Below are 26,458 nucleotides of genomic sequence, written 5' to 3' on the forward strand. Positions count from 1 at the left end.
GGTCATTCACCACTGAACAATTTTTTTTAGACAGATGTAGGGATAATCCTATAGCTAATTAAGTGATCTTATGGCATGCTTATGTAAACACTTATGTATAGCATATTTATGGGGGTTTCTGTGTGTGAGAGTTAAAATATATTTCCACATAAAGATAAGATAAAGATAATGACATTCCTTATGCAAATCATTGTGAAGAATTTGCATATTTGGTGGGTCACACATTCGGTAAACAGTCTGTACTGTCACTAGATCCAGAATATACAAACAGAAAGGTTACCAATTTGATGAGTAATTGCATTTTGACGCAGAGGTGAGATCTGTAGGTACTGCAAGGGTGAGAGGCACAGAATGAGTTCCTACACAGAGTAGAATTCCATCAGACTTAACATCTAGTGTACTTTGTTCTCCTCAGGGAAAACCCCTGCGCTCTGCCAACGTGTTCGTTAACCCACTCCTGGATGGTGAATGCTTTTTATATGAAGTGCATTGTGTCCCAGTCATGTCTACAGGAAATCTCAAAACCATCCATTAACAATCACTAAACTTCACCTGTTTAGCCATTATTGTTTTCACATTTTTTTCAACTCCTATAGATATTGTCGAATATAGTGTCTTGCAAACAATGAAATCCACCAATTTCAATAGCTTGTTGAATTTAATATAATATTTGTAGACTCTTCTAAATCATTTTGGATTTGAGAAAGCGAACAGTACCTACAACAGGACTGGACGTAAACAGGACTTCTTGTAAGAGTGCAAAATAGAGTCAAGACTTTGTTGACATATTTGTCAAATAGACAAATATATTAAACATTCAGACATTTAATGCAGGTGCAGGCATATACTGCAAAGGTGTAACATGAAAAAATATGTTATCAATACTTGTTAGGTTTTTAGGCAACAGAAACTGAAGCAAAGGCCAATATATGGAAAACCTTTGCTGCTCAATAATCCACCTTTGGAATCCTGACAGAAATGTTACAATTTACCTTTGGCATTGCTGGTAAACGGCCCTGTGAGTTATTGGAAACCAAGCCTTGGGAGGTCTGCTTCCTGTAAGCAAGCTGGTACGATCTGTGTCTTCATCCAATTGGTTTCATAAAACTGGACCAAAGGTCACTGAATAGTGGAAGAAAAGGCAGAGAGAAGAGCATTCAGTCACGCAGTTTCAGCACACACTGCACACGGCTACACGCCTGCCTCCCCGCACACTCTGGGTAAGTCCTCCCGGGATTACACACTACATTATAGCATCCTTTTACTCCATTAATTCTAGAACTGAAAACAAAATTACCTTTTGTTATATTTAGAAAATGCATTTTATGGTGGTTTTTAATTCATAATGCATATAATATTTGTCATGTCATGCATTGGTAATGCATGTGGCCTGCATGTTGTAATATTGTATGTGCATATGTGTGTGTGTGTGTCTATATCTGGAAAAAATAAATGACCACTGCAAAAATGATCAGTTTCTCTGGTCGTATCTCAGTGAACTGAACATTTAATTTTATTCTATAAACTACTATCAACATTTCTGCCAAATTCCCAATAAAAATGGTAATTTGGAACATTTAGTGGCAGAAAATGACAACTAGTCAAAATAATGAAAAAGATGCAGTGTTTCAAAGCATAAATAATGTTTCTATTTATTATTAAACATTATTAATTATTATATACATTAATAAATAATAATGATTAATGATTTTAGAGTTCAGAAATCAATATTTGGTGAAATGTCCCTGTCTTTCACTCACAGCTTTCATGTGTTTAGTCTTTCATATTGCTGTTGACTGCATATCACTCTTAGCACAAACATTCACGCAAATCAGCTTTGTTTGATTAATTCTGACCAGCCAACTCGCACTTGATCATATTACAGAGGATTTCAGTGTGGTTTCAGGGTCATGATCTGGTGCTCCTCCATCCACACCTTGACCTGGCTGTGTGGCATGGAAATTGTGTTGCTGGAAAAACAATTCCTCAGACTTGGAGAACATTTTTAGACTATAAGGACAACCGTCCAGGATAACCTTATAACTGGCTTGATTCATGGGTCTTTCACAATGACAAAACTGCCTGGCTCCAGTGTTTCTGAAGCACCCCAGAACATCACTGATCCTCTACCAAACTACGCAGTGGTTGCGAGACACTGTGGTTTGTTGACCTCACCAGGTCACGGTTAAATCAGTATATGACCAGGTGTTGGGCAAAAGTGAAGACTGCACTCGTTAGGAGATGACCTCATTTCAGTCATCTACGGTCCAGTCCTTTGCTAAACCTCAGTCTTGCTTTTCTTTGATTCTGATTGATGAAGGGCTGTTTTCTAGCTTTGTACGACTTCAGCCCTGCCCCTAGCATTTGCCATTCTTTTTGTAGGTCACTTGACATCATCCTGCATTTGTTTGGTGACATTTGGATGAGTTGGCAGTCATCAGAGGAGAGTCCTTTCCACCCTCTTCTGGTTTGTAGCTTTACTGTCCTCAGTGTCTGCTGCTTGACCTTGTTATTTTAGCCTGTATCTTTTAAAGTTTATGGCTGGAAACAATGTGTTGCTCGGTGTATCTCTGCCAGTAAAGCCAGTATTGAACCTTTGTTTTCCTTGCTCAAATCTTTTCTTTTCCACTTATTAGCATGGTCAATTTATCTTTTGATTCCAGTAACTTTTGAGGTACTGTGATGACCACAGAGGAAGTTTTTATACTTACCTATATTCTATACTTCATTAAACAAGTTTTGGTTTAAGTGACCACCTAATCAGTACCTCATTAAGTAGAATGAGGTGTGCCTGTGCTGTAATTCAATAAGAGGTGTGTGTATATATGGAGTGAACTAGCTTCCTTATGTGCAGAGGTTCTGATTTAAGAAAGATTTTGAGTGTTCTCTTAATTATTTTTCTAGAGATGTATATGTGTGTGTATATGTGTATGCGCATGTATATATAGAAACACAATCCTTGTTTATTTTGCATAATTGTTCATTCATTCATTAACAGGAGAACAGGCAAAAAACAAGATGAAGGGCATTCTTAAAGGCAAAACCACAAGTATGTTTAGTACTTGTATGCCATTATATCATTCAGCTACAAAATGAAGTAAAAATGCATTTTAAACAATAGTCTCAGTACATTTCTAATACTAATACTGCACCATATACTGAGAAAATGAAAGATCCTCTGCAATCTTTAGTTATCAGTGGTTGTAAATGCTATAAGCCTCCCTCTTTTCCTCAAGCTACTTCCAGTAATAACTAAATTAATACAACAATAACAATAATAATTATAATAATAATAATAATCCGCAAGTAATTGGATGCCGCCCTCCTGTCTCCTGTGCCATTGTCTCCCTGGCAGAGGGGAAGTCCCTGCCTAAGGTGGAAGCGCAGAGTCACTCTATCGGAGCAGTGCGCTGGCCATTCCCAGATGAAGCTGTGCAGGTTCACAGCTCAGCTCCCAGTGGTCTGTATAAGAGCTGCAATGTCTACTCCACACGCTCACAGGTAACAGCCACTCCGCGTGGGCCTTTCTTAATATGGACTCAAACAAAAGATATCTCACTATGGTACACTGCTCAAAGAGGCCGCAGGTTTTCATTCAAGTCAAACAGATGCATACCTGACAAGATTGGTCAATTGTATGATGGCTGAGACCAGCTGGAGCTGGGTGTGCTTCTGTTAGGTTAACCTGTAGCTACTCCAGCCCTTTCCAAAGAAAATTTACCCTCCCTCTCTATATAGCTTAGGAACACAATAATTTGCAATATTGGCCATTTCCTGATGTTATAGGAGTAATGGGGTTAAAGCACTACGTTGTGTGATGGTAAATCTGTTCCTCACAGCAAAAGCATCATCAGCAGAGTCTAAAGGATCTGCGTAGTCTGCAGGAGTGTGTGAGATTCCTCAACCACTGGAAAGTACAAGTGGCACAAGTGTGTAAGGTAAGCAGGGCAGTGGGTACAGGGTGTTGGCAGGAGGGTGGGTATGGGAGGTGGGTAAGAGGGCTGAGCACAGGGGTTGGGAGGGGGTGGGTAAGAGGGTGGGTACGGGGGTGGGTACAGGGGTCAGGCGGGCACTGGGGGTGGGTATGGGGGTGGGTACGGGAGGTGGGTAAGAGGGCTGAGCATAGGGGTTGGGAGGGGGTGGGTAAGAGGGTGGGTACGGGGGTGGGTACGGGGGTCAGGCAGGCACTGGGGGTGGGTATGGGGGTGGGTACGGGGGTGGGTAAGAGGGTGGGTAAGAGGGTGGGTACGGGGGTGGGTACGGGGGTCAGGCAGGCACTGGGGGTGGGTACGGGGGTGGGTACGGGGGTGGGTAAGAGGGTGGGTACGGGGGTGGGTACGGGGGTCAGGCACCGGGGGTGGGTATGGGGGTGGGTACGAGGGTGGGTACGAGGGTGGGTACGAGGGTGGGTATGGGAGTCAGCAAGATGCGGCAGCTCGGGCTACAGGTCTTTAACTATGTTTATCTATGTTATTATGCTTTTGTTTTATAATGTCCAGACAGACTAGTAGACTGGGATGACTGGGGTGGTGTAAAGCAATAGACTACTGCCAAAAGAGCAGTTACCTTGGGCATGATATACCATATCATAGCATATATGATATTATCCATCAATCAAGAAAGAGAAAATTCCTAGCAGTAGCTGGAATGCCTGACTGAGTCATGAGGAGCGCAGACCTCAGCCTCTTTATTGTCAGTGCCACAGACTTCCGTGTTTGTCAGGCATTGGTGAGGGGTTTTCCCAGTGTTGGCTATAATTAAAAGTATTGTAATATAAAAAATTTAAAGAGCAAAATTGTTGTCTATTACAAAGGTTTTTGTGTTTTTTTTTTTAAATTTTACAAAGGATTGTGGATTTATTTTAGCATTTTAAGTTAGTTGGGCTGATATTATTTCCTTTGCGTGCAAACACCAAGGAGATCTTTTCGGACTGCTAAGTGTCTCCATGGAGACGACGTTTGTATCAGTTTATTGCCACATGTTTTTATGAGGCCAAGAAGGCTGATTATGAATACACTTAATCTGTTTATAGCCATGTGATTTTCCAACTTTAAAGATACCACTAACAGAACTGATTCCAGCTGTATTTGGGTGGTGCTCGTGAGATCAGGACTGGCAGGTTCTGACTAATGTTTTGTCATATAATTATTAATCATTATTAGTATTACCTTTTAAAATAATTGTTATGTAGATCTTTTTCTGTTTTGTTTTTTTTTTGTTTTGTTAAATGAACCACATGGTAAATGAACCACTGGGAACTATTACACTGAGGTGTGTGTATGTGTGTGTGTGTGTGTGTGTGTGTGTGTGTGTGTGTGTGTGTACGTGTGTGTGTACGTGTGTGTGTACGTGTGTGCGTGCACTTGCCTGTGGGTTTACAGAAGGAGAGCGATCCAGACGAGAGCAGCAGCAGGTGGCTGTGTGGTGGTTCGGATCAACCCGAAGACCCCTGTGCCGAGCGCAGTCTGGAGGAGAGCCGGAAGCTCATTCTGCAGTGGGCTGATGAACTCAACAGCGTTGACATGGTGGGCACTAGCATGGCGAGACATGTCTGTGCTTAATATGAGAGACATGAAGATGACTAAAACCCTACAAGCAACAGTTTGGTATAAACGGCCTTTGTGTCCCTGTAGCTGTCTAAAGAGAACCCCTGGCTGCAGGACAGATTCAAACACAGTGAGGCCGATGAGCAGAGAAAGGACAGCCAGAATGAGCTGGTGGAGCAGAGGGTCATGGAGTGGGCCAAGGAGCTTCAGAGCGTTTCAGAGGTCAGCCTCCAGCTGCCAGTACACAGCTGGGCCGAGGGTCTCATAAAAAACCCAGCTTCCTCACTGTGTAGTGTTTCATAACTCCAGGCCTTCGAGTTTCTCATCTTACGTAGCCTAAAGTTTCTCAAATTACCTCTTTAATTACAACCAAACCCCCCCCCACCACCACCACCCAAAGTGAATAACATTCTTCTCTAAACCGTTTCTCTGAATGATCAGACTTATCTCTGACAAGCAGTCTGGCAAGCAGTCTTTGCCTCTCAGAAACAATGAATGGAAATCTCTCTTCTCTGAGCTGGTGAGGGAGCCAGCCTGACTCCAGTGGTTGTCTGTGATTGCGTGCAGAGCTGTGGCATGCTGGGAGAGGAACTGACACAGACGCTTCGACTTCTTGGCCTCAGGAAGAAGAGGCTTGTTTCACTGATGCCCCTACTGGAGTTCATTACCTGGTCCTTACTGAAGGAAGACAGCAAGGTAAGACGCTAATTACCATCAGTTCTTTCTCTTCAATCAAACCTTCAGGTAGTAGTGATGGCATTAAGTTATATTTCTCACATATGAGAGCTTGATTATAACAAACGTGTGATATAGTTGGTGATGTACAGTAACACGTTAACCCTCATATCATTTGTTTGGGTCAACTGCTTATCATGATTTATAGAGTGCTAATTAAACAATGAATATTCTATATTAATGAGTATTCTATATCTAGAAAAAAGAAATATGCGCGTCATGATGGTGTAGCTGTAATTATGTTAAGCCGGACTCCATACTTAAGTATTATCGCTTTCATTATTTTGAATTGTGTTAAGGTTCCATATTGTTGAAAAGGTTCTGACCAGGATTTCCAAATGCTCAGTGATCATTTGTGCATGTACCAGGGTCAGGAGTAAAGCTCCATAATGCAGAGCTGGCTTTTATGAGCCATGAGAAGAGCATGAGGATGAGTCTGATTAATGATTACTGTAAGGTGTGGTCAAAGTCTAGTCCTGATACTTCTGTTTTAGTTCCGGATTAAGTTACAGTATGATTATCTAAACACAAATACAAAAATATTACTACATTAATATCTTGATACCTTTTTTATGAACACACAGATTTGCACACTAAATGTGTGTTTTGTCTTTGTTTTATTTCTTTGGGCCTTGAAATTACAGACCCTGAGTGTATGATAACATATGGGGTTAGGGATGCAATAAAACAAGGTGTTTAGAATACATAACAAGACATTTCAAAATGATAAATCAAAGGTTATGTCAAGGCATTTTGATAATAATCTACTTATCAATGTCACTGACCTCAAGATATGCGAAATATGCAATAAGATTGTGGTTATATATGATAAGATTGCAAGTAATAATCTGTAGGTTACAGAGACACAAACAATAAAAATCATCTCAAAGTAAGAGATTAATCTTAGATTTGATAAATCTCTAGTACAAACTTTAATAACTACAAGAATATCCTCAAAAATCCTTTCCTTAAAAAAAATGATAAAACCATAATATAGAACATCAGTAACAATGATATATGCTAAATGTAAGTGGATTGTGCTGGCAGGACTATTTTCTGCTTCTTAATATATACATATATTCTGTTTCTTTCTTAATCCCAGAATATGGTTTCACAGCTCTGGCTTCCTGCCAAGCAGCGCTCTTGGAAAGCAGGTCAGAAAGCTTGATTAGAAATCATGATTATCTTATTATACCACATTAGAACTATTTAGTATGAATAGACCATTCAAAACAAATGTATTAGATGACCAAGTTTCTAGTTTGTTTGTTCCATATAAATATTTGCTTCAGCCACTCATTTTTAATTTCCTTCTTTTTGTTGTTGTTGTTGTTGCTGAAACAGGAACACCACAATACATCCCTAACTCAGGTAACTCCAGAAATATGACCTGCTCTTTTAACGGCTCAATATTTTTTTAAGTTCTAATAATAATCCATCTAGATCATGAAGTAGTAATTAGAGACTTGCACATGACTTGTATATGTTTGAGGTATCAGTAATATTCCCTCTTCTTTAGTGTGGAACTGGATCACCAGTGCAGCAGGTGAGTTTGTTCTGACATAGTACATATGAAGAGTTTTAATCTCTTATGATATTAAGGTGTAATATCATCTCAGCCAGCTTTAATTGAACCTAAATATTAACCTCCACCCCGCTGTTGCTAACACAGTTGACGTCTCACTGGACCCTATGACTAATCATCCATGGCTGCAAATCTCCGATGACCAGAAGCAGGTTCAAGAAAGCCTGTGGGAGGTTGACGTAGCCTACACCCCCCAGCGCTTCGACGGCTGGCCGTGCGTGCTGGGTTGGCAGGGCTATGCGGGCGGGCGTTGCTACTGGGAGGTGGATTTGTCCAACAACAGCCACTGGCGAGTAGGGGTCACCACCGGTTCCTCGGAGAGACAAGGGCGCTTTCCCATGAAGCCTTCCAGTAGCTACTGGACACTGTGGCGCAGCACGAGGCAGTTCTACGCCTGCACGGAGCCAGAGACGGCCCTGCCCCTCACTCTTGTGCCCAGGAAGTTGGGCATTTACCTCGATTATGAGGAGGGCCAGATCTCCTTCTACAATGTGAAGAACAAATTGCACATTTTCACCTTCACGGGGAACTTCCGTGGAAAGCTGTATCCTCTATTTGCCCCTCTGGATGGAAAGACTCTTATCACTGTATCCTCTCCTAAAAATGCTAGCCCTTTATAAAGGAGAAAAACATCTTAAAACATATTTCAGTGATCTATGAAATTACTACTTATAAAACCTACAACTGGATATTTTTGCTTTGGAAAATATTTTAGTTTGAGATTTCATAGATAGAAAAACTAAGCTTGAGAGTTTGAACCAGGTGTGCAATCATTTCGAAATGCAGGTTGTGTTATATATACTGGTGAGTATAAGCTTGCTTAGCCAGCCATCTACGTTAGTCTGAGCTCCAATACAAAATTATTTTAGATGATTGTAGATGTAATTTTCTTCAAAAACTAAATTTGCACTAAATGGCACTAAAATTCTCTTCTTTTTGGAGGAAATGAGGCTAATATATGAACTGAACTGTGCTGTAGGAGTTTTGACTGCATTTTCAATTTGGGGCATCAGCCCCAACACCAGAATCTTCTAGGAGCAATTAGGAGATCCTCCAAAACTGTCTGTTCCTCGTGTGACCAGACAGACTGTGGATATGTTACCTCAGTCCTCACTTATTTTGTGAAATTGGAGTAATTTATTTAAGAACTATAAACTATGCAGTTAAATTTTATAATCCTGATACACACTTAAAGGATATGACACACTCATGTTGTATATCCATTAATGGTAATGTATCTAGCTAATGGATGAATGCATATTTCAAATATGAACTAACTAAACCAACGTGTTTGAATTAAATAGACATGCACGTAGTGAATATAGAAATATAAAGGAATATTTCTTTGGATTTTTTTTTTTTTCATAATCCATCTAGATCATGAAGTAGACAGTAGAGACTTGCTTCTGATTTGTATATTTTTGAGCTATCAGTAATGTTTCCTCTTCAGTAGCTAGATTATCATCCCAGCATAGAAATGCAAAGGAATACTTCTTTGGGTTTTCGTTTTCTCATCTCTTCCTTTCTGTGGAATATGATGGGCATAAAATAATATGTCAAGTGTCCACCTCAGCTCACCAGCTTTTTGGCAAATATACTCTAACCTCTGGGTTCCTCTTTTAAGTATACTGGATTATGGCATTTTACATAGAAGAAGCTAGAAGTAGAAGTGGCTGTTTTCAGACATGACTGTACCATGTTTTCCCTAAAAAGGTTCAATCACCTCTATAGATACACATTTTCTTGCAAAAAACAAAAGCAAAAAAGGCCCCAACAGCCTCAGGGTACATGAATGTCTCTCTATATTTAAATCTCTTTATATTCATCCCTTACCTGCAAGTCTATCTATCTACAGCCTTCTTTCCATCCTGATATAATGTTGATGTATTTATAAACCCAGCTACATTTAATAACTCAGCCAAATGCATGTAGTGTATTTATATTTGCCTGTAGTTATTGAACTGCACTTTATTTTGTAATTATCACAAGTCGCAAATTTGAATATTATTACTCTAGGACATGTACATATTCTTTAGGCCTAGAGGACATGTACATATTCTCTAGGCCTCAAAAGAAACAATTTAAAATTCTTCACTTTAAAGGACATATTTGTTCTTACTATGACCAAAGTAAGGTAAAGAGTACTGATAATAACAGAAACTTTGTCACTCAGAGGGAACCTAAAAGTGACCTTTATTTGTAAGTGGATAATATTTATTTTTAATAAAATAAAATGATATGTTTTCATTGACTGCAGATGATTATTTTATGTCAGAATAAAGAATATAATTAACCATTTCTCTGTCTGCCTAAATTAATAAGTGACATATTGACATCTTTAAAGAAAGACATGAAACACACCATATCTGCATTAATGAGTTTTTTAAATGAGGGAGAAAGTGAGACTATAAAACTGAGTCCACAGAGAGATTGTAAATGTTCAGCCAAACAGCCTTTTAATATATTTATTGCTGACACATGATGGAACCCAAAGGTTGGTTTAAGAGGCTTTGGCACCTCTTCTATCACACTTTACTCAACAGCTTTTGGGTCACGTGACTTTGCAGGTATTCTTTACTTTCTGAAATGTGCTATGTAGGTCTGCGATAAATTGCTACCACAATAAGTGACCACGTATTAAATTCCACGAGATGAGCTTCTGAAACATTGTTTACTCTGGTTTCCTCTGTGAAAACCCGAGTTCACTAACTAACAATATCGGACCAGTTGACTGTTAAGACTGCTAAGGAAGTATGCATGCTTGCACTGGTGAGAGGCTCCACAGATTTCTCGCACAGCCAGGGTCCATAACTGTCAGAGTCACATGCAAACACACTGCCATCCCCTCTCAGGTCTGCACAGTCCCTCTTCTCTGAGTCCCATTTCATCTTTATAGAGCAGTTTTGTTCAAATGCTGCATATATTTTGAATAAGAGGAAATATGAGCAAATGTTTATCTTCTGTATTGGTTCTCTGTTATACTCAATGATGTGAAAAGCTGCTCCAGGGCCATATGCCTTTAGTGACATTTTGAAGGGTCTCTCCGAGCATCTGGATGTGTGCATGAAGTTGTACTATATCTCTCTGTCTCTGTTCTCTCTTCCTTAAAAAAGGTTTCACCAGGCTGTGGGGCATCGGAAACATCCACTCTCCACAGCACTGCAACGGCAACACACAGGTTACACAAGAGCAGGCTGGCTCACTACCCACACCAGACATCATCTTTGTATTAGGTAATGTGTTTCATCCCAGTTCAAACAGTGGTCAACTGTGGAATGTAGCATGATATATATAATGTGATATAGCATGGTATAAGGTATAGACTTGTATCATATTGTAGTAGCAAGCACTTTGTGAAGGACTGGTGAGATTAATGATATTCATTTTTGAATAAGATTAACAGATGTAGGCACATGTCGACAGGAGACCTTTAACTAGAAAAACAGTGATAAAGAGAACTATCCACATCCACAGTATAGCAGGTCCTTTAACCACCCTATAGTCTGTCTGTAAAAGTAAAGACTTGAATTAACTACCAAAACACTTCCAGAAAGTGTGAAAGTGACAAACTGCACACAATAAAGATAACCTTTGGCACAGCATGTATTAGTGAAATTTGAATTTTAAAATGTGACCTTGGTCTATTATCTTAAGTTAATTACCTTAAACCAGCAGTCTGTTATTGGTACCTTGCAGAGAACAGTGAGTATAAGTATCATTGGTGGACCATACCTCCTTTTGAACTGATGGTTGCAAGATGCTCTGAACTAATTTCAGATGACTCCATGCCAGTGCACAGCTGGTTTTATTTTAAGTGATTAAATAAAATTTCTCTAAGATAAAACAACAAAATATTGGCCAAAAAACACATGACCAGAAAAGCTCTCTATACTGAATACTTCTTCCTCTTTACCATTTAAAGACCCTTATTTTGGGAGGGGTGAAAATGAGAAATTTTCAACTGTGAAAGGACAAGGAACTGCAAAAGGGTGTAAACATACAGAAAACACAATTTGATGTTTTTCAAACTACAGCCTAAGAAGGAAGAGGCCTAAGCTCCCATATGCATTAACTGAGTAATTGGTATTCCTTCACATTAATTTTACAGGTTCAATTTACTTTTACATTGCATTCGTATTTTATTACTATTGCATAAAAACCTTAACCCAGCTCTATGATTACAAAACCCACAGAACTGAGACCAGCAAAAGGTCTCTGCATGATAACACTATCTAGGTGACTTTCCAAACCTACACAATACACTGCAAATGCTACACAACACGCCTGTCACAGCAGGGAAAAGATAAGAAATTTCAGACATCTCTCTCTGTATTAGGCTTTTTATACAAAATTACAAAATGAAGTCAAATATTTATTAGTATTTTATTCAAAGAAAAGATCATTTCAAACAAACAAAAGGCTTATCTTTGCACAGCATACAATGTGAAGCCTGGTTCCTAATACTGAACACATTTCTCTAGAATGAACCATTTTCCTTAAATACACATTGCAAGTCTTTGTTAACTTCTTGAAAGAATTATACTGACATTTTGGATAGTCTGATGGAATTCCCCATCAAAAGGTCTCAAAGGCTACAAACCAACTTAGACAAATGCTGCCATTTAGGCCACAGGTGGATGGTACTGGTACCAGCAGGGCTGCAAACACGTGATGAACACGTCACTGCGACGGTCCTTTTAAATTAAGTAAACTCGTAAATTTAAGTAAACTCGAGGCAAAATCTGCACTTTAGCGTTTTTTTAGTTTTTACCATGTATGTAATGTGGAAAAAAAACACATCTGCATGTTCTTGGCAGTGTCTATCAAAATAACCAATAGAAAATCGCAAAATCACATATTCTATATAACTGGTAAGTCTATAATTTTCCAGATGCATCCGTCAGAGGCGTTTGCGCTCCCGCGAGAGGTCAGCTGCTGTGGAACTGCTGCGCTGTGTTCGCACAGATGTTCAGGGTAAGACTTAAATTTTTTGTGTGAAAGGTAATAATTTAACTTCTCAAATACTCAGTTTGTTCGAAGTAACATATGTATGTTTTACATATGATGGTTTAGCTTCAGTTTATAAAGCGGCTACCTGTCTAGTATTAACTGACAGCTAAATTACTTAACTGATTTATTCTAAACATTTCATGTAATATTACATTACATTTCTTGTTACATGTAAGCATATTATAAATATAAAATCATACCTATGAATTGACATATGTCTAAATATATTTAAAATATGACTTAAATTGTTGGGATTTGTTTTCACTGTTCGAACAAGTAATGTTTTTAGAGTTCCTGGAAAAATTGAATAGTCATAACGTTGTTGGATAAGAATACAAGACTACATTGGTAAGGATACGCAAAAAAGTCAAGACTAATAGCTCAGGCTGCTATGTTTCTCTAGGTATAACCTAATTAATGCTAAAGCGCAGTGTGTAAAGACTTGACGCCAGTAGCCATGCTGAACAACACAGAGAATTAGGCTGTTAAGTGCGCAATCTACTGGTTGCACGAACTGTAGCCTTGTCAGCGAACAAAAGTGCACAATAAAGAAAAAATAACTTAAATAAGTGAACCGGCTTACTTTGAATCGAATATGACAAAATACGGGCAAGAGATCAGAATAAAGATAAATGATGCAAAAAAAATAATAATATTATTAATAATAATAATAATAATAATAATAATAATAGTAATTCCACATAAACTTGCATCTGCTGTTTTTGTCTGAGATTGGTCTGAAATCGAAGCCGCTCCCTCACCCACATCTTTTCTTTGTCTCCTCCTTTAGTTCTTTTGGTGGTTGTAGATTGGGACAGCTCCACTCCCGCCATAAAAGCCATCAACAGAAATGTTCAATGGACTTAATGCCCTATAAAAGTGGTGGAACTTTTTCGATGAGTCACAGAAGGGAGTCTCAACCCCGAACATTGTGGGATGACAGAATGGAACAACCTAAGAGACAGAGGTGGGTGAGAAAAATAGCTGAGAGGCAGAGAGAAAAACAGTTGCAAATTAACGAGAAAAGAGGTGCCAAATTTGTAATGGTTAGCATACTTGATGGTCCCACCCTATCCCACCCTAGTCAGGAGAGGGCAAACGAGGCCACTGTTCTTTTATTAAGCTGCTTTGTGGGTGGAATGGAACTATCTTAGAGTGATTGTGACTAGATATTGCAAAAATTGAGGGAGAGATACTGCATACTTGTGTCATCCTGCCTTTTACACTGAAGACACATAGTCTGACCAGTATTATTAAATATGTATCTTGTGAAATATTTGCTACCAAGTGAACTAGTGGACAGAATAAATGACTCCAAGGCAGAGCTGTGCACAACATTACACCATCCAGCCAATGTTCACAATCCTTAGGCAATCTGCTTGATAAGAGTTAGTCCCGAGGCCTCCCTCTGGTGGCCGCAAGGGCCCTCGGCCTGGTGCCAACCCTTCCACAAGTCAGGCACACTACTAATCAAGCTTGATGACCAACAACTGGGCTGTTTTCTGGTTTTGTTTGGGAAGTTTTAGTTTGGTTTTCCCCAGTGCATCGGGGCTGCCATTCTTCCCGTGGCGTCCTTGGTTCTCCCTTTTTCCACGCTCGGCGTGGTGTTTAGTTTTTCCTCTCCTTTTGTCATCCTCCATTCTTTTTAAGCGAGATGTATTTGATGGCTGCTGCAGTCTAGCGGGTGTTTGTTTGCGTTTGCCTTGCACCAAAGTGGCCAGGGTTCAACTCCCCACCTTTTTTACTTCTCTGGTTTTACCTGTTCTTAAATCTAACTGTTTTGCACACAGGCCCACCATCATTGAACTGTGGTAGCTCACCCAGTAGGCTGTTGATGTCTTCACCTATCTGTCCTGGGTTTGAGCCCCATTACTGCTTGTAGCATTCCACTCACCACTCTGATTATATTCTGTGATCAAAAAAATATTCCACCCTCTTGATGACTTCATTGAAGAGTTGCATATGTATATTGTCTAAGCTTATATACAAAAGAACATTAATGTGAAAAAAATGTTCAAAAAATAAAACAACCAAATTGAGGAATAAGAAGATATGATATATATATATAATTTCCTATGCCTGCAGATGCTACTGCTTGTTGAATTCACAACTCAAAATGTCCCATTGTTAAATTTGTTAAATTTGACCTCGCACATGGTACACATAAACATGGCCATACTTTAGACTTAATTATATCCCCTGGAGTAGAAACCAAAGTGTCCAGTATATTTGATAGAGGGCTTTTGGACCATTACTGTGTTTCTTTATGTTCTCTATGCTCACCAGTTTTAAAACTACTAAGAAAACTGTTACAAAACGCTACTTTAAAGATGTCTCAGTGACACGTAGCTCTAATCTTCTTAGCTCACTACTTCCTATCAAGACCATAACATGTGACAATGTAGTAGACAGCTTTACATTAAGGCTAAATGAATGATTCAATACTATAGCACCTCTAACAACCAAACACAGGCACGATACTTGTAAAACTCCATGGAAGAACGTAAACTCATTATGTTTAAGAGAGAAAGCAGAACAAAAACAGAGAAGGACTAAGCTCACCGTCCACCTTGAATTTGTTAAAAATCTGCAAACCAAACTCAACACAGAGATCAGAAATGCAAGGGCAGCCTAGTTGATATCCACCAAAATAATCCTAAATTTCTGCTTTACTACAATTAACAAACTGGTTTACCACTCATCTCATACCTCATTATAATTCTCTAATGACAACTGTGATGATTTGCTAAATTCTTTGGTAATCTGCTCCGTTTAGGAATAGCATTATACAAGTTCCCATTGGCTTGGTAGTTCATGGTGCACCAGAATGCTTTCTGAATTCTTAGAGATTGACACTGAAACTCTTACAAAAGTGATCTCATCATTAAACACTACTAGCTGTCCTCTAGACCCCATACCAACGTATTTCTTTAAAAAGCCTTCAGCGCGCTATCGAAATACATTGCTAATATTGTCTCCTCTAAAGAAGAATAAATTAGAACTGTTAGATTGGGTAGAGAGGAAAGACAGGAATCACACATAAATAGAATTTGAGGGCTTTATTGGAGTCCAAAGATACAGATAACAAATAGAGCAGGGTAGGGAATCAAGTTAAATAGTGCAATCCAAAATATGACAGGCACAATGGCAGGAACCATAACAACAGGCATAAGGTCATAACATTAAAGGTAAATGTACAAGCAACAGGCTCGAAAACATATGGTAGGCCAAACGAGACTTTGCCAATTTAGGACAGAAGAAGAGGCTTAATATACTAACAAGAATCAAGCTAACTAAGAACAGGTATAGTTAGAACTCTGGGGATTTGGATCACCCCAGAGGTTTCTGGGAAACGTAGTTATAATGTCCTGCAACTCATTGATGACAAAACAGAATTTATCACCATTGGAAATGGTCATGAGGGTACTGATGCAGTAACTTATCTGGAGTCCCTATCAGGTAAGGCCCAACACTATATCAAAAACCTAGGTGTCACAATTGAGTATGACCTAAACTTTAAACACATTGTTAGCAACATCTCCAGAACAATGTCCTATCATATTCGTGGTCCAGAAGTATCCTCACAGCAACTGAGAGTGAAAAACTACTGCATGCATTTGTATCTTCAGGTCTGGACTACTGCTCTCCCTAAGAATACTATTTCAAGCCTGAAGAGGTTTCAACATACAGTAGCTAGAGTACTAGCACGTGGAAAGATGAGAGACCCTGCTACGCTGGCACCGGCTACATGTCTTATCTGGAATTGACTTTAAAATACTACTGCTTTATTTTCAAGTGTTTACATGGTCTTGCTCCCCAACATCTCAGTATGGTCATGTAGAACACACCCTCAGCGTAAATGGGAATGTAAATGACTGTGAGTGCACTGGCAGTTCAGAGCTTAATATCTTAATAATGGATCATGAAATTTAAAGCAACATGCTTATTGCAGGAGGCCCAATGTGCGTTATGGTCTTCATCCATTTCCAACTCAGTGATGGCCAATTCAATGATAATTGTGGAAATTTAAGTTACACTACATGAAAACATAACAAAACAAAACAAAACTGATGCCTAAAAACAAACACACAAACAAAAAAAACAAACTGACCCAGTCAATAAACTGCACTGTAAAGATAAAAGGCGGGTTAATTTACTTAGAACTCAGCAGACTAGTTATTCAACTTACATGTTGCTTAATAAATCAATACATGCATCATCACCAACAAACATGAAATGCAAATATGTTAATGTGGTTAAACTGTTTAGTAAAAGGACAATAGGCCTAGAACATACATAGTATAAATAGAACTTATTTTAGTCTTGTTACCGTCGATACGAAAGAGCAGACTTCACATAAAATGCTATGTTTTTATTTAAACGCTGTTTTTTTCTTTAAACACTAACTACCCTCACTAATTCATTCCGCGAAAGCCGAGGGACTTTAATTTTGAAAAGAAAGAACGCGTGGGAATTTTATGACTTCACACGACGAAGTGTCACAGCGCCAGTTATGCGTCAGTAACGCTGCAGGACTTCAGGCTGTGCAGCGCTCACTGGTAACGCATACTGGTCGTGTTTATAAAAGTTAAAATGGCAGCATTACGTGTTTCTCTGACAACGTTATCGAGAGTAGTGCTGTTACTTCCACCACGCAACTGGGAAATTGGAAGTTAATTTCAATAGGCAGTTGGCAAAGTAAAAGATGGAGTTAACATTACTTTCAATGTCACTTTCAGCCGTCCTCTGCCACGTGTTTTGATCTTTTCACTGTGGCGCTTAAACAATGTCCCTCGACTCAGAAGATGAAATAACCCCTCTACTTAAAGGCGATGATGACAGGTGAGTGAGGGAATTCAATTGACCAGTTAGCCATCTAGTAGCGACCTTTATGTTATCCTGAGAAGACCCGTGAAAGAAATTTTACTTCGTGCCGGCCAGCAGATTTAGGCAGATTAGGCATTTTAATATTTAACATTTCTAGTTAATCATTGGACCAAACCTGGCTATAGCTAGCTATAGGTATAGGTAGCTATTTAATTAGGTTAGCTTAATTTGTTTCCTAGCCAGCTAACAATACTTTTGTCCAAGCATCTAAGTATAGTATGTACGATATAGCATATATGACATGTAAATGAAAGCATGCAAATTAATGATCTGACATGGAGGTTGGAGGTTTTATTTTCTGGCCATTTGTAATAACTGCAGGACAAAGGAAAGCCCGTCAGTACAGTGTGAATATTTCATAAATATCAGCATTGAGGTGCTTGTTTTTTCACTGTGGAGGAGCTTTTCTTAATACCTACCTTTAATTTCTTTTGGCACATATGCAGTCATGATTTCTACTGGCTCAGGGACTTGCTTGATGAAAGTGTTGGGCATATTTCTTCTTTGTTTTTTTGAGGAAACATAGTCTAAGTAGTAACACTAACAAGAAGATTCTTTTTTTTTTTTTGGTTCTTTTTCAAAATACAGGAGGTCTTTAATCTTTTAATGGACCTTCAGTTTTGTAATCAATACAATATGACAAACACAATGCAAAACATGCAGTAATGTTCTTTATAAATTGCTTGATGGTATAGGACCAGCCTGTCTGTCTGATATGGTGCAGCGTTATGAGCCAGTCAGATGTCTGAGATCATTAGGAACTGGTAATTTAGTCCTGCCTAAGGTAAAAAAATATCTATGAGAAGTAGCAATAGCTATTATGTTATTTTTAAATGGAGCTAGTTGTCAGAGGATATTGGAAGAACCCCCACAGTAGATGTTTTTAAATCTAAACTAAAACTCATCTTTCTTTGGCCAGGCTTTGGGCTCAGGTTAAACACTGTCCTGCGGATCCCGTGACAATATGAACTTAAGCACTACAGAGCATTTTTATTTCTTTTCATTCTCGATTCTTAATTCAAACTTTATATGTGTAAATTGATTTTATGTACTTTATATTCTTTATATTTTCTATTAATCATATTTAATTTAGTCTACATTTAATTCAGGCTACATCTCTTTATTCTTTCATCATATTTCTTTAAATGAACATTAGTCCAATTCACTTTATTTTTAATAACTTGTATTTATAACATTTTATTTTTAGTTTTTGTTAAATATCTTCCTGAGATAATAGATTTTAGGAGGTAGTAAGCTATATTATACTTCTTTCATTTTCATGGTGTCTCCCACCAAACTCGAGTGGTGGAGAAGAGTTTACATCCAGGAACTCGGTGCCTGTATTATTGAATAACTTTACAGATTTTTTTCTAAAATGTTCTGCTTGTTTGTCTATTAATCATGCACATAGTGGTTATCTAGGAATTATGACTCTGGAAAGTAAAATATATCTATTGAAGATGTGAATTGAAATATTTTCAAGGAGTCATAGTTTTAAACTGGGCTCAGTGGTGGTGTCAGTCCAAATTCCAAAAATATTACAGTACTGTAATAATGTTACTTAATGTTGGTTTTAGCAGGATGTGATTTTTGGCTTATGGCCAGGTTCTTCAACCTGTCATATGGTCACAATTAATCAGAACCATGCTTTTGGCTTCATAGTCAGGTCACTGAGAGCTGTGAGTGCTAATTGATGTTGCTGCGTCTGTCCCTATAGGACTGAAGAAGATGGGAGGAGCCGATGGAGGTCAATCAGGGTCATGTACTTCACCATGTTCCTCAGCAGTGTGGGTGAGACACTGCTGTGAAATTATGAAGCCCATGCCCACACCAGAAAACCTGCATATGCAGAGTTATTCCACTGTACCTCCAGGCACCCAAGACTGGGACTTCTGTCTGACTTTTTTTTTTTAAATTCAGTAATGCTAGACATTCAGAATGTGCATTAGAGTAATTTGTTTTTGGTCAACATGTAATTTCCAGCATGTTATGGACTCTACCTCATAATAACAATGGATTGAAAAAGTGAAAAGTATGTCAGTTTGCAGTATGTCAATGATTGCAATATTCTCTTCAGGTTTTACAATTGTCATCACATCAATATGGCCCTATCTGCAAAAGGTAAATATGTTGTTTGGTTCAAACTAAATTCTTTACTCTTTAGGGAGGTTTGTGTTGTCCACTTAAAAAAAAAAAGTTCAAATAATCTCTCCAAAGCTAAACATAGCGACTGCTAGAACAGAGTTCACAAAAGAGAAATGAAAAAAAGGAAGGAGCTAAAATAATCAGGTGCTTCTTGAGAACCTAACTCCTAAGTATTTCAGTTTTGAGCGACGTGCTCTCATAGAGACTTGTGCTTTGGCGTACTTTCATCGAATGATTAAATAAATAATGTATGTCCTTTGGTTAAAGAAAAAACAAGTATTTGTTGATATATGTAAATGAGACACATTTAATGTCATTTGTAGATTGATGACAGTGCAGATGCCAGCTTCCTGGGCTGGGTGGTAGCTGCCTATAGCTTGGGTCAGATGGTGGCATCACCTCTGTTTGGGCTATGGTCCAATCACAGGCCTCGGCGGGAATCTCTGGTCTGCTCCATATGTATCAATGTTTTGGCCAACATCTACTACTCCTATGTGTACCTCCCTCCATCTCACAAGAAGTACCACATTCTTCTGGCCCGAGTGTTTGTTGGCTTTGGAGCAGGTAAGGGCTAAGAAGACTAAGACTTGGCACTGTGCAAAACGAGAAAACAGTGTCCAAACTGTGGCTGATTGAGTATTATCTTGAATCCCCTGCAGGTAATGTGGCTGTGGTGAGGGCTTATGTTGCAGGTGCCACTTCTCTGACAGAGAGAACCAGTGCGATGGCCAACATGAGTGCCTGTCAGGCACTGGGGTTCATTCTGGGACCAGGTTTGTCTTTTCTCAGTGCAGCGATTCAGGCAACTCTGCAGTGGATCATCTTAGAGGCATTAGGAGTCAGTTAAGGTGTTGTATGCTTTTTGCTGATGATTTAAAATGCCCTCTCATAAGCTTTGAGACATTTAAGTCAAGCATATCTGCCTCAGGCAGCACATATGTAAACAGAACTTCTAATACTGTCAAAAACATAACTACACTAGAGTGTCCAATTGGTGTAGACATGTTTGTTGGTTTCTGCATTAACGGTTGTGGTTTAGAAGAAAGATTAGCAGTGGGTTAAAAATGTCCCTGCTCTAAAAATAATCTGAGATAAAAAAACAAAAAAAAACAAATAGAGGATGTTTGGCCTCTGTGTAGGCCTTTCAACTCTGTACATGCAGTGCATCATGTGAGTAACTGGAAGGAAAGCAAAACAGTGACAGAGGTTGAAGGTCATCTTAATTCAGGGATATTTATGTGCACTGTACAGTCAGTGTATGCCTTAAATACTCAGATTTACATTTATGGAATTTAGCTGACACTTTTATCCAAAGTGCCTTACAATTATAACTGAGTACAACTTGAGCCATTGAGGGTTAAGGGCCTTGCTCAGGGGCCCAGCAGCAGTAACTTGGCAGTAGTGGGACTTGAACCAGCAATCTTCCAGTTACAAGTCAAGTACCTTAACCACTGAGCCAGTTCTGTCCTTTGAATACAGAACCAAAACTGCAACACTACAATGTCCAATTACTTGCAGACTGCACAAAAAATGTGATGTGGCCAGTGTCAGCCCTGTAGAAAGTGCTGGCCGTGTGATGCAGTTAGAGCCACTGGCTGTGTGTCAGTCTTCAGAAGACGCAGCGGTTTCACAGGAAGTGGAGAAATGCTAGTGAACACTTTGGTTGTAGGATTTGCACCACTGTCTTCACAATTTCACACACATTATGCGTTGTGTGTAAAAATGGTCACTGGTCTACTGGTCAAAATATGGGCCAAAAAATGAATGGGCAAAACCCAAATAATTGGTCAGAAAATTAACAGGAACAAGTAAAATGTTTATGTAATCTTCTTGTGCACAAAGCTAACGTCATGAAATGATTTATATGTTTTGATATACCATTCAAACTAGCACACATCTTGGCGTTCAAAATGTTCCAGTTATTGGCTTTTGAGACCACTGAGACCAAAAGCTTAGTATTGTGCAATTCTAGTTGTGCCGCATTTTGTTTTGCCCAGGAGTAAACACCCGGACTACTTTTGGCATTTAAGACATTTATGTCAATTAAATTGCATCACGTTTTGGTTAAGTGTGGACTGTTGTGTGTGGATATTCCCAGCTCTCCAGGCAGCTCTGTCGGCTATTGGTGAGAAAGGTTTCTACATAGAGCTCCTTCACCTGAAGTTTAATATGTACACTGCCCCAGCACTACTAGCTGCCTTCTTTGGGGTCGTCAACATTGTCCTGGTGCTTGTAGTCCTGAGGTAATGTTATAACCATATAGTGAATTAATAAACATTGTTATAACCCTGTTGTTCTGAGGTAATGCTATAAGCATATTGCATTTTTAATTGTTGCCAGAATTATGGCTGTAGCAGTGTTAGAATATCACACCTCTCTAAATGAGTTCATTAAAGATTTATAATGGAAAAGCGATGCATTCTGAGGTTTATTGTTTTATTTAGAGAACTGTAAGGGCGTGTTAACATTTTAAGTAATGTGCCATCGCTTTGTGAAGAAAAGGAACCAATTTCCAGTGGCTTTTATTTTGTTTTACCAGGGAGCATCGTGTAGCTGATGATGGGAGACAGATCAGAGCTATTAACTGTGTCTCAGAAGGTATATGCGTTTCATTCAGAACTCTATGCCTTCACAACCAGCAGCTTATGTAACTGCAGTTTAGGGTTTTCATCTCATGAAATGTTTAATAACCAGCTGAACTTATTCGGGTGTTTTTTAATGGTAAAATACTATAAAATTAAGCGACAAGGTTTAAGCACCCCTTTTATTTTTGTATAATAATTTTTACATTATTTCTTTCAAAACATTATTTCATACAAGACTGTTATTCAAAATTCAAAAGCAACAGGTGTCAGCTTCAGTTTACATTTTTAATCATAAATGCTACTTTTAGAGGAGGCAGAGAAGAGACTCAAATGTTGGTTTTATTTTCCACTTCACAGACCAGGTACATGTAGCCCCTGAGATAGAGGGAAGTATTGACCACATTGCTGTGCTTACATCCAACATCCTTTTCTTCATCATCCTCTTCATTTTTGCTGTGTTTGAAACGTGAGTACATGCTTGCTGTCTCAGTGTAATTAGGCATTTAAGGCAGCAACAATAGGAAGTTCTTAGTATAATTGAGAATCTGAAAAACAGTGTGAACTTCTGGAATAAAAGGGACCACGCTGCCAAATTAGCTTCCTTAGCCCATGTCAAACAATGCATTTAGAAGCCAATCAGAAACGTATACGTGGTTAATAGCCACTGAAGTGCCTCTCATTCATGTACACGGTGGTGGTATTTTGCTCTGCAGTATATCCACCCCGTTGTCTATGGACATGTTTGCTTGGACAAGGAAAGACGCTGTTCTGTACAATGGAATCATACTTGCAGCCGTTGGATTTCAGTCCGTCATAGTGTTCCTTGTCGTCAAAGTCCTTTCTGTGCGGTGAGTTACAGAATTTCTCTTCAGCGTGGTGGTGTGTTAAAGTGGATGATAGATGCAGAACACTCGCTTTTATTGAGCATATTTGGTGTGCTGCCTGGTTTTCTGTGCAGTTACACCAATTGTCAGAACTGCTATGACTGGATTTTTAGCTCCTGTACTATATTCAACACTAGTATGCTATTTATCAACAAATATATGCTGGCAAGCCCTTGAGCTTGGATTATTATTTAACAAGTTACATGCCAAAAAAAGGCTTAATGCACGTTTAAGTGTTTTTGGCATTAGTAAGACAGCAGGTGTAGAATAAATACCTCTTGAATAAATTTTAACATAGAATAGCCATGTGGCAGTCTAATCGAGCACATGTAGTTACGATGCCTCTTTCTCCACTCAACTGTCAGGGTTGGTGATCGTCCCCTGCTCTTGGGCGGCTTGGTCATCATTTTTATTGGCTTTTTTATCCTATTACCTTGGGGAACCCAGTACCCAAAGATTCAGTGGATAGGTGAGGAATTTTCTCCATTGTCATTCATTGAATTGAAAAAAAAATAAATTCAAGCAATACAAACAACAAAAAAAAAACAGCAACAACAACAAAAAAACCTAAAAGAAGCAGAGTTGAACGTTAACAAAGTACACAGGTTGAAATGCAAGTGACTCCATGGAGTCAGGGAAAAGGAGATGGAGACCCCAGACCTTCCGATCATTCCATTGCTCATTGTCTCTCCCACTCCTCAGACCTTCAGAATTACTCTATGCCAGATATTCTTCTGGCACCTCCCCTAACCACTAATGGCACTGTGGAGCCCACTGGATGCCCACCTGAACAAACGTGGTGCCAGTATACCCCTGCCATCCACCTGGCACAGTACATCACGTCTGACATTCTCATAGGAGTGGGTTACCCTGCAACTAATGTCATGTCCTACACGTTGTACTCAAAGATCTTGGGACCCAAACCACAGGTATGATTGGTATTGCACAAATGTTATTACAGGTTATTACAGGACAATGTAGCTATTGTCTCACTCCCCTCATTTTGCACATGCTTTAGGTTTTCTTAGCTCCAGTACTTGGACCAAGACAGAATAAGGTTCTTACAGCTGGGGTGTGTGTGCGTGTGTTTGTTTCTTCCCAGGGTGTATACATGGGCTGGCTGACAGCTTCAGGCAGTGGTGCCCGAACTCTGGGACCCGTGTTCGTTTCACAGGTCTACACCATCTTAGGTCCTCGCTGGGCCTTCAGTCTGATCTGTGGCATTGTGCTAGCGGCCATCCTGCTCTTGATGGCCATGTATAAGAGGCTCATTGCGTTCTCAGTGCGCAATGGACGGATGGAGGAGTGACCGCTGCTTAAAGGAGGACAATGCTGATTCGAGGGTGTGTGCAGGGACACCCATCGAATAACTCGGGACATACCTCCTTTGGTGGGTAGTGACCCCAGAAAGTGAAGACCACTACTACAGGCTCCATTTCCCATGGACCCTTTCTTGTTAGTATGTCTAAGCAATGATCTAGTGATCTAATGACCCAAAGTCTTTTAAAACAATAGAATAACAATAGAAAAATGGCAATTTGAAAGACGTTTGACAAAACTACTTTATAAATTGTGTGTGTGTGTGTGTGTGTGTGTGTGTGTGTGTATATATACGCGCACACACACCAAAAAAAAGGAAACACTAATATTTCGTTGGACCACATTTAGCTTTGATTGCGGCACGCATTCGCTGTAGCATCATTTCCACAAACTTCTGCAATCACATTTATTTCTGGCCAGCCTTTATGCTCCCTAGCAAATTGAAGCCGTTTTTGCCGGTTAGCCTCACTGACAAGTGGTTTTCTTAAGGCTACACAGCTGGTAAGTCCCAATCTCGAGTTTCCTTCGCATTGTGCGTGCGGAAATGTTCTTACCTTCACTATTAAACATATTGTTTTCTATTTGATTTCAAGATTTTTTCCGACCACATTGTGCAGATGATGTTTCTGCACTGTCCTTACACTTTTTAATAATGTGTTGGACAGTTCTTAGGCTGATTTTAGTCGTTTCAGCAATCTCTTTAGATGTTTTCTCTGCTTGATGCATGCCAATAATTTGACCCTTGTGAAACAGATTAACATCTTTTCCATGACTATAGGATGTGTCTTTCTACATGGTTGTTTAAGAAATGAGAAGCTACTCAGTGCATCAGTTAGGGTTAAATAACTTGTTGCCAGCTGAAACAATCACTCATGCAGTAATTATCCAATGGGAGGCTCTTACCTATTTGCTTAGTTAAATCCAGGTGGTGACCTTTTTTTTTGGCCAGGCTGTGTGTGTACTTCACTGCAATTTTGACTCTACATATTTTACTACGGTACACTGCAGTTACTCACCCGGATTCATATACACATTTGCATATTGCAACATTTTCATAGGTCATGAAAGATCACTACTTAGTCATGGTGTGTAAGGTTTTTCATAGCATGTATAGTGTTTAGCTGTGCTATGGGAAAACGTTAACTTCTGGGTCAAGACTTTGATGAATGAACTTGTAAATGTACTTTTTAAAACATTTTTTATATACTAGAATTTTGATTTAATATTGTTTGCATTTGTGGATTGCTGATCTAAAATTCTGACCTAATGAAGGTAAAGCACACCACACACTCTATTTACAATATAATTTAACTTGCTTATTTGGATTTTGGTAATGAACTAACTGTACCAATATTAGTTTTAAATATCAGAGAACACTCTCTCGCCGTCCAGCTACTACTTGCATGTAGAGATCTAATGGAAGCTTCTTCAGAGCCTGTTTTCTGAACATGGCAAGCATCTGGATTACACCTTAAAAAAAAAAAAAGTAACACTAACATTTTTGTGAAAATGATACTCAATTACCCACCATTTCACTGCGAGTTATACTGTGTATGACTATGTATGTGACGAATAAACCAAACTTGAATTACAAGATCTCTAAACATTTTGGTCATTAAATAATACTAAATGTCTAAGATACTGTTTTATTTTCCAGCTAAAGCAGCTTTAAAAAAAAATTATTTAAGACTGATATTTAGCATGATTTTATGTTTGGAATAAATGTCTTTTACATGTTTTGTTGTAGTTATTTTTTTTCCA

General features: G+C 39.0%; 2 protein-coding genes across 3 annotated transcripts; both read left to right on the forward strand.

Annotated features, from left to right (window-relative positions):
- Nucleotides 1–954: 954 nt before the first annotated feature.
- Nucleotides 955–10,421, forward strand: si:dkey-219e21.2 (uncharacterized). The gene is made up of 12 exons (XM_035533558.2): nt 955–1,220; nt 2,383–2,467; nt 2,999–3,049; nt 3,356–3,501; nt 3,840–3,938; nt 5,382–5,525; nt 5,634–5,768; nt 6,114–6,242; nt 7,384–7,435; nt 7,626–7,652; nt 7,801–7,827; nt 7,954–10,421. The coding sequence occupies exons 3-12, from the start codon at nt 3,019–3,021 to the stop codon at nt 8,484–8,486; spliced, it is 1,323 nt and encodes a 440-aa protein (XP_035389451.1). The 5' UTR covers nt 955–1,220; nt 2,383–2,467; nt 2,999–3,018; the 3' UTR covers nt 8,487–10,421.
- Nucleotides 10,422–12,553: 2,132 nt separating this feature from the next.
- On the forward strand, nt 12,554–25,003 carry mfsd8 (major facilitator superfamily domain containing 8). 2 transcript variants are annotated; one of them, XM_027020919.3, is made up of 13 exons: nt 12,554–12,840; nt 13,667–13,843; nt 19,481–19,554; nt 19,841–19,884; nt 20,232–20,472; nt 20,568–20,681; nt 22,007–22,151; nt 22,448–22,506; nt 22,851–22,959; nt 23,207–23,341; nt 23,743–23,846; nt 24,080–24,306; nt 24,480–25,003. In XM_027020919.3, exons 1-13 carry the CDS (start codon nt 12,671–12,673, stop codon nt 24,684–24,686), a joined length of 1,806 nt encoding a protein of 601 aa, XP_026876720.3. In that variant the 5' UTR covers nt 12,554–12,670; the 3' UTR covers nt 24,687–25,003. The 2 variants fall into 2 exon arrangements, with proteins under 2 accessions (XP_026876720.3, XP_026876721.2); XM_027020920.3 differs by lacking the exons at nt 12,554–12,840; nt 13,667–13,843 and adding an exon at nt 17,373–17,718.
- Nucleotides 25,004–26,458: the final 1,455 nt, after the last annotated feature.

Source organism: Electrophorus electricus, chromosome 15 (assembly GCF_041902795.1).
Source record: "Electrophorus electricus isolate QZ-2024a chromosome 15, ASM4190279v1, whole genome shotgun sequence".
Lineage (NCBI taxonomy): Eukaryota > Metazoa > Chordata > Actinopteri > Gymnotiformes > Gymnotidae > Electrophorus > Electrophorus electricus.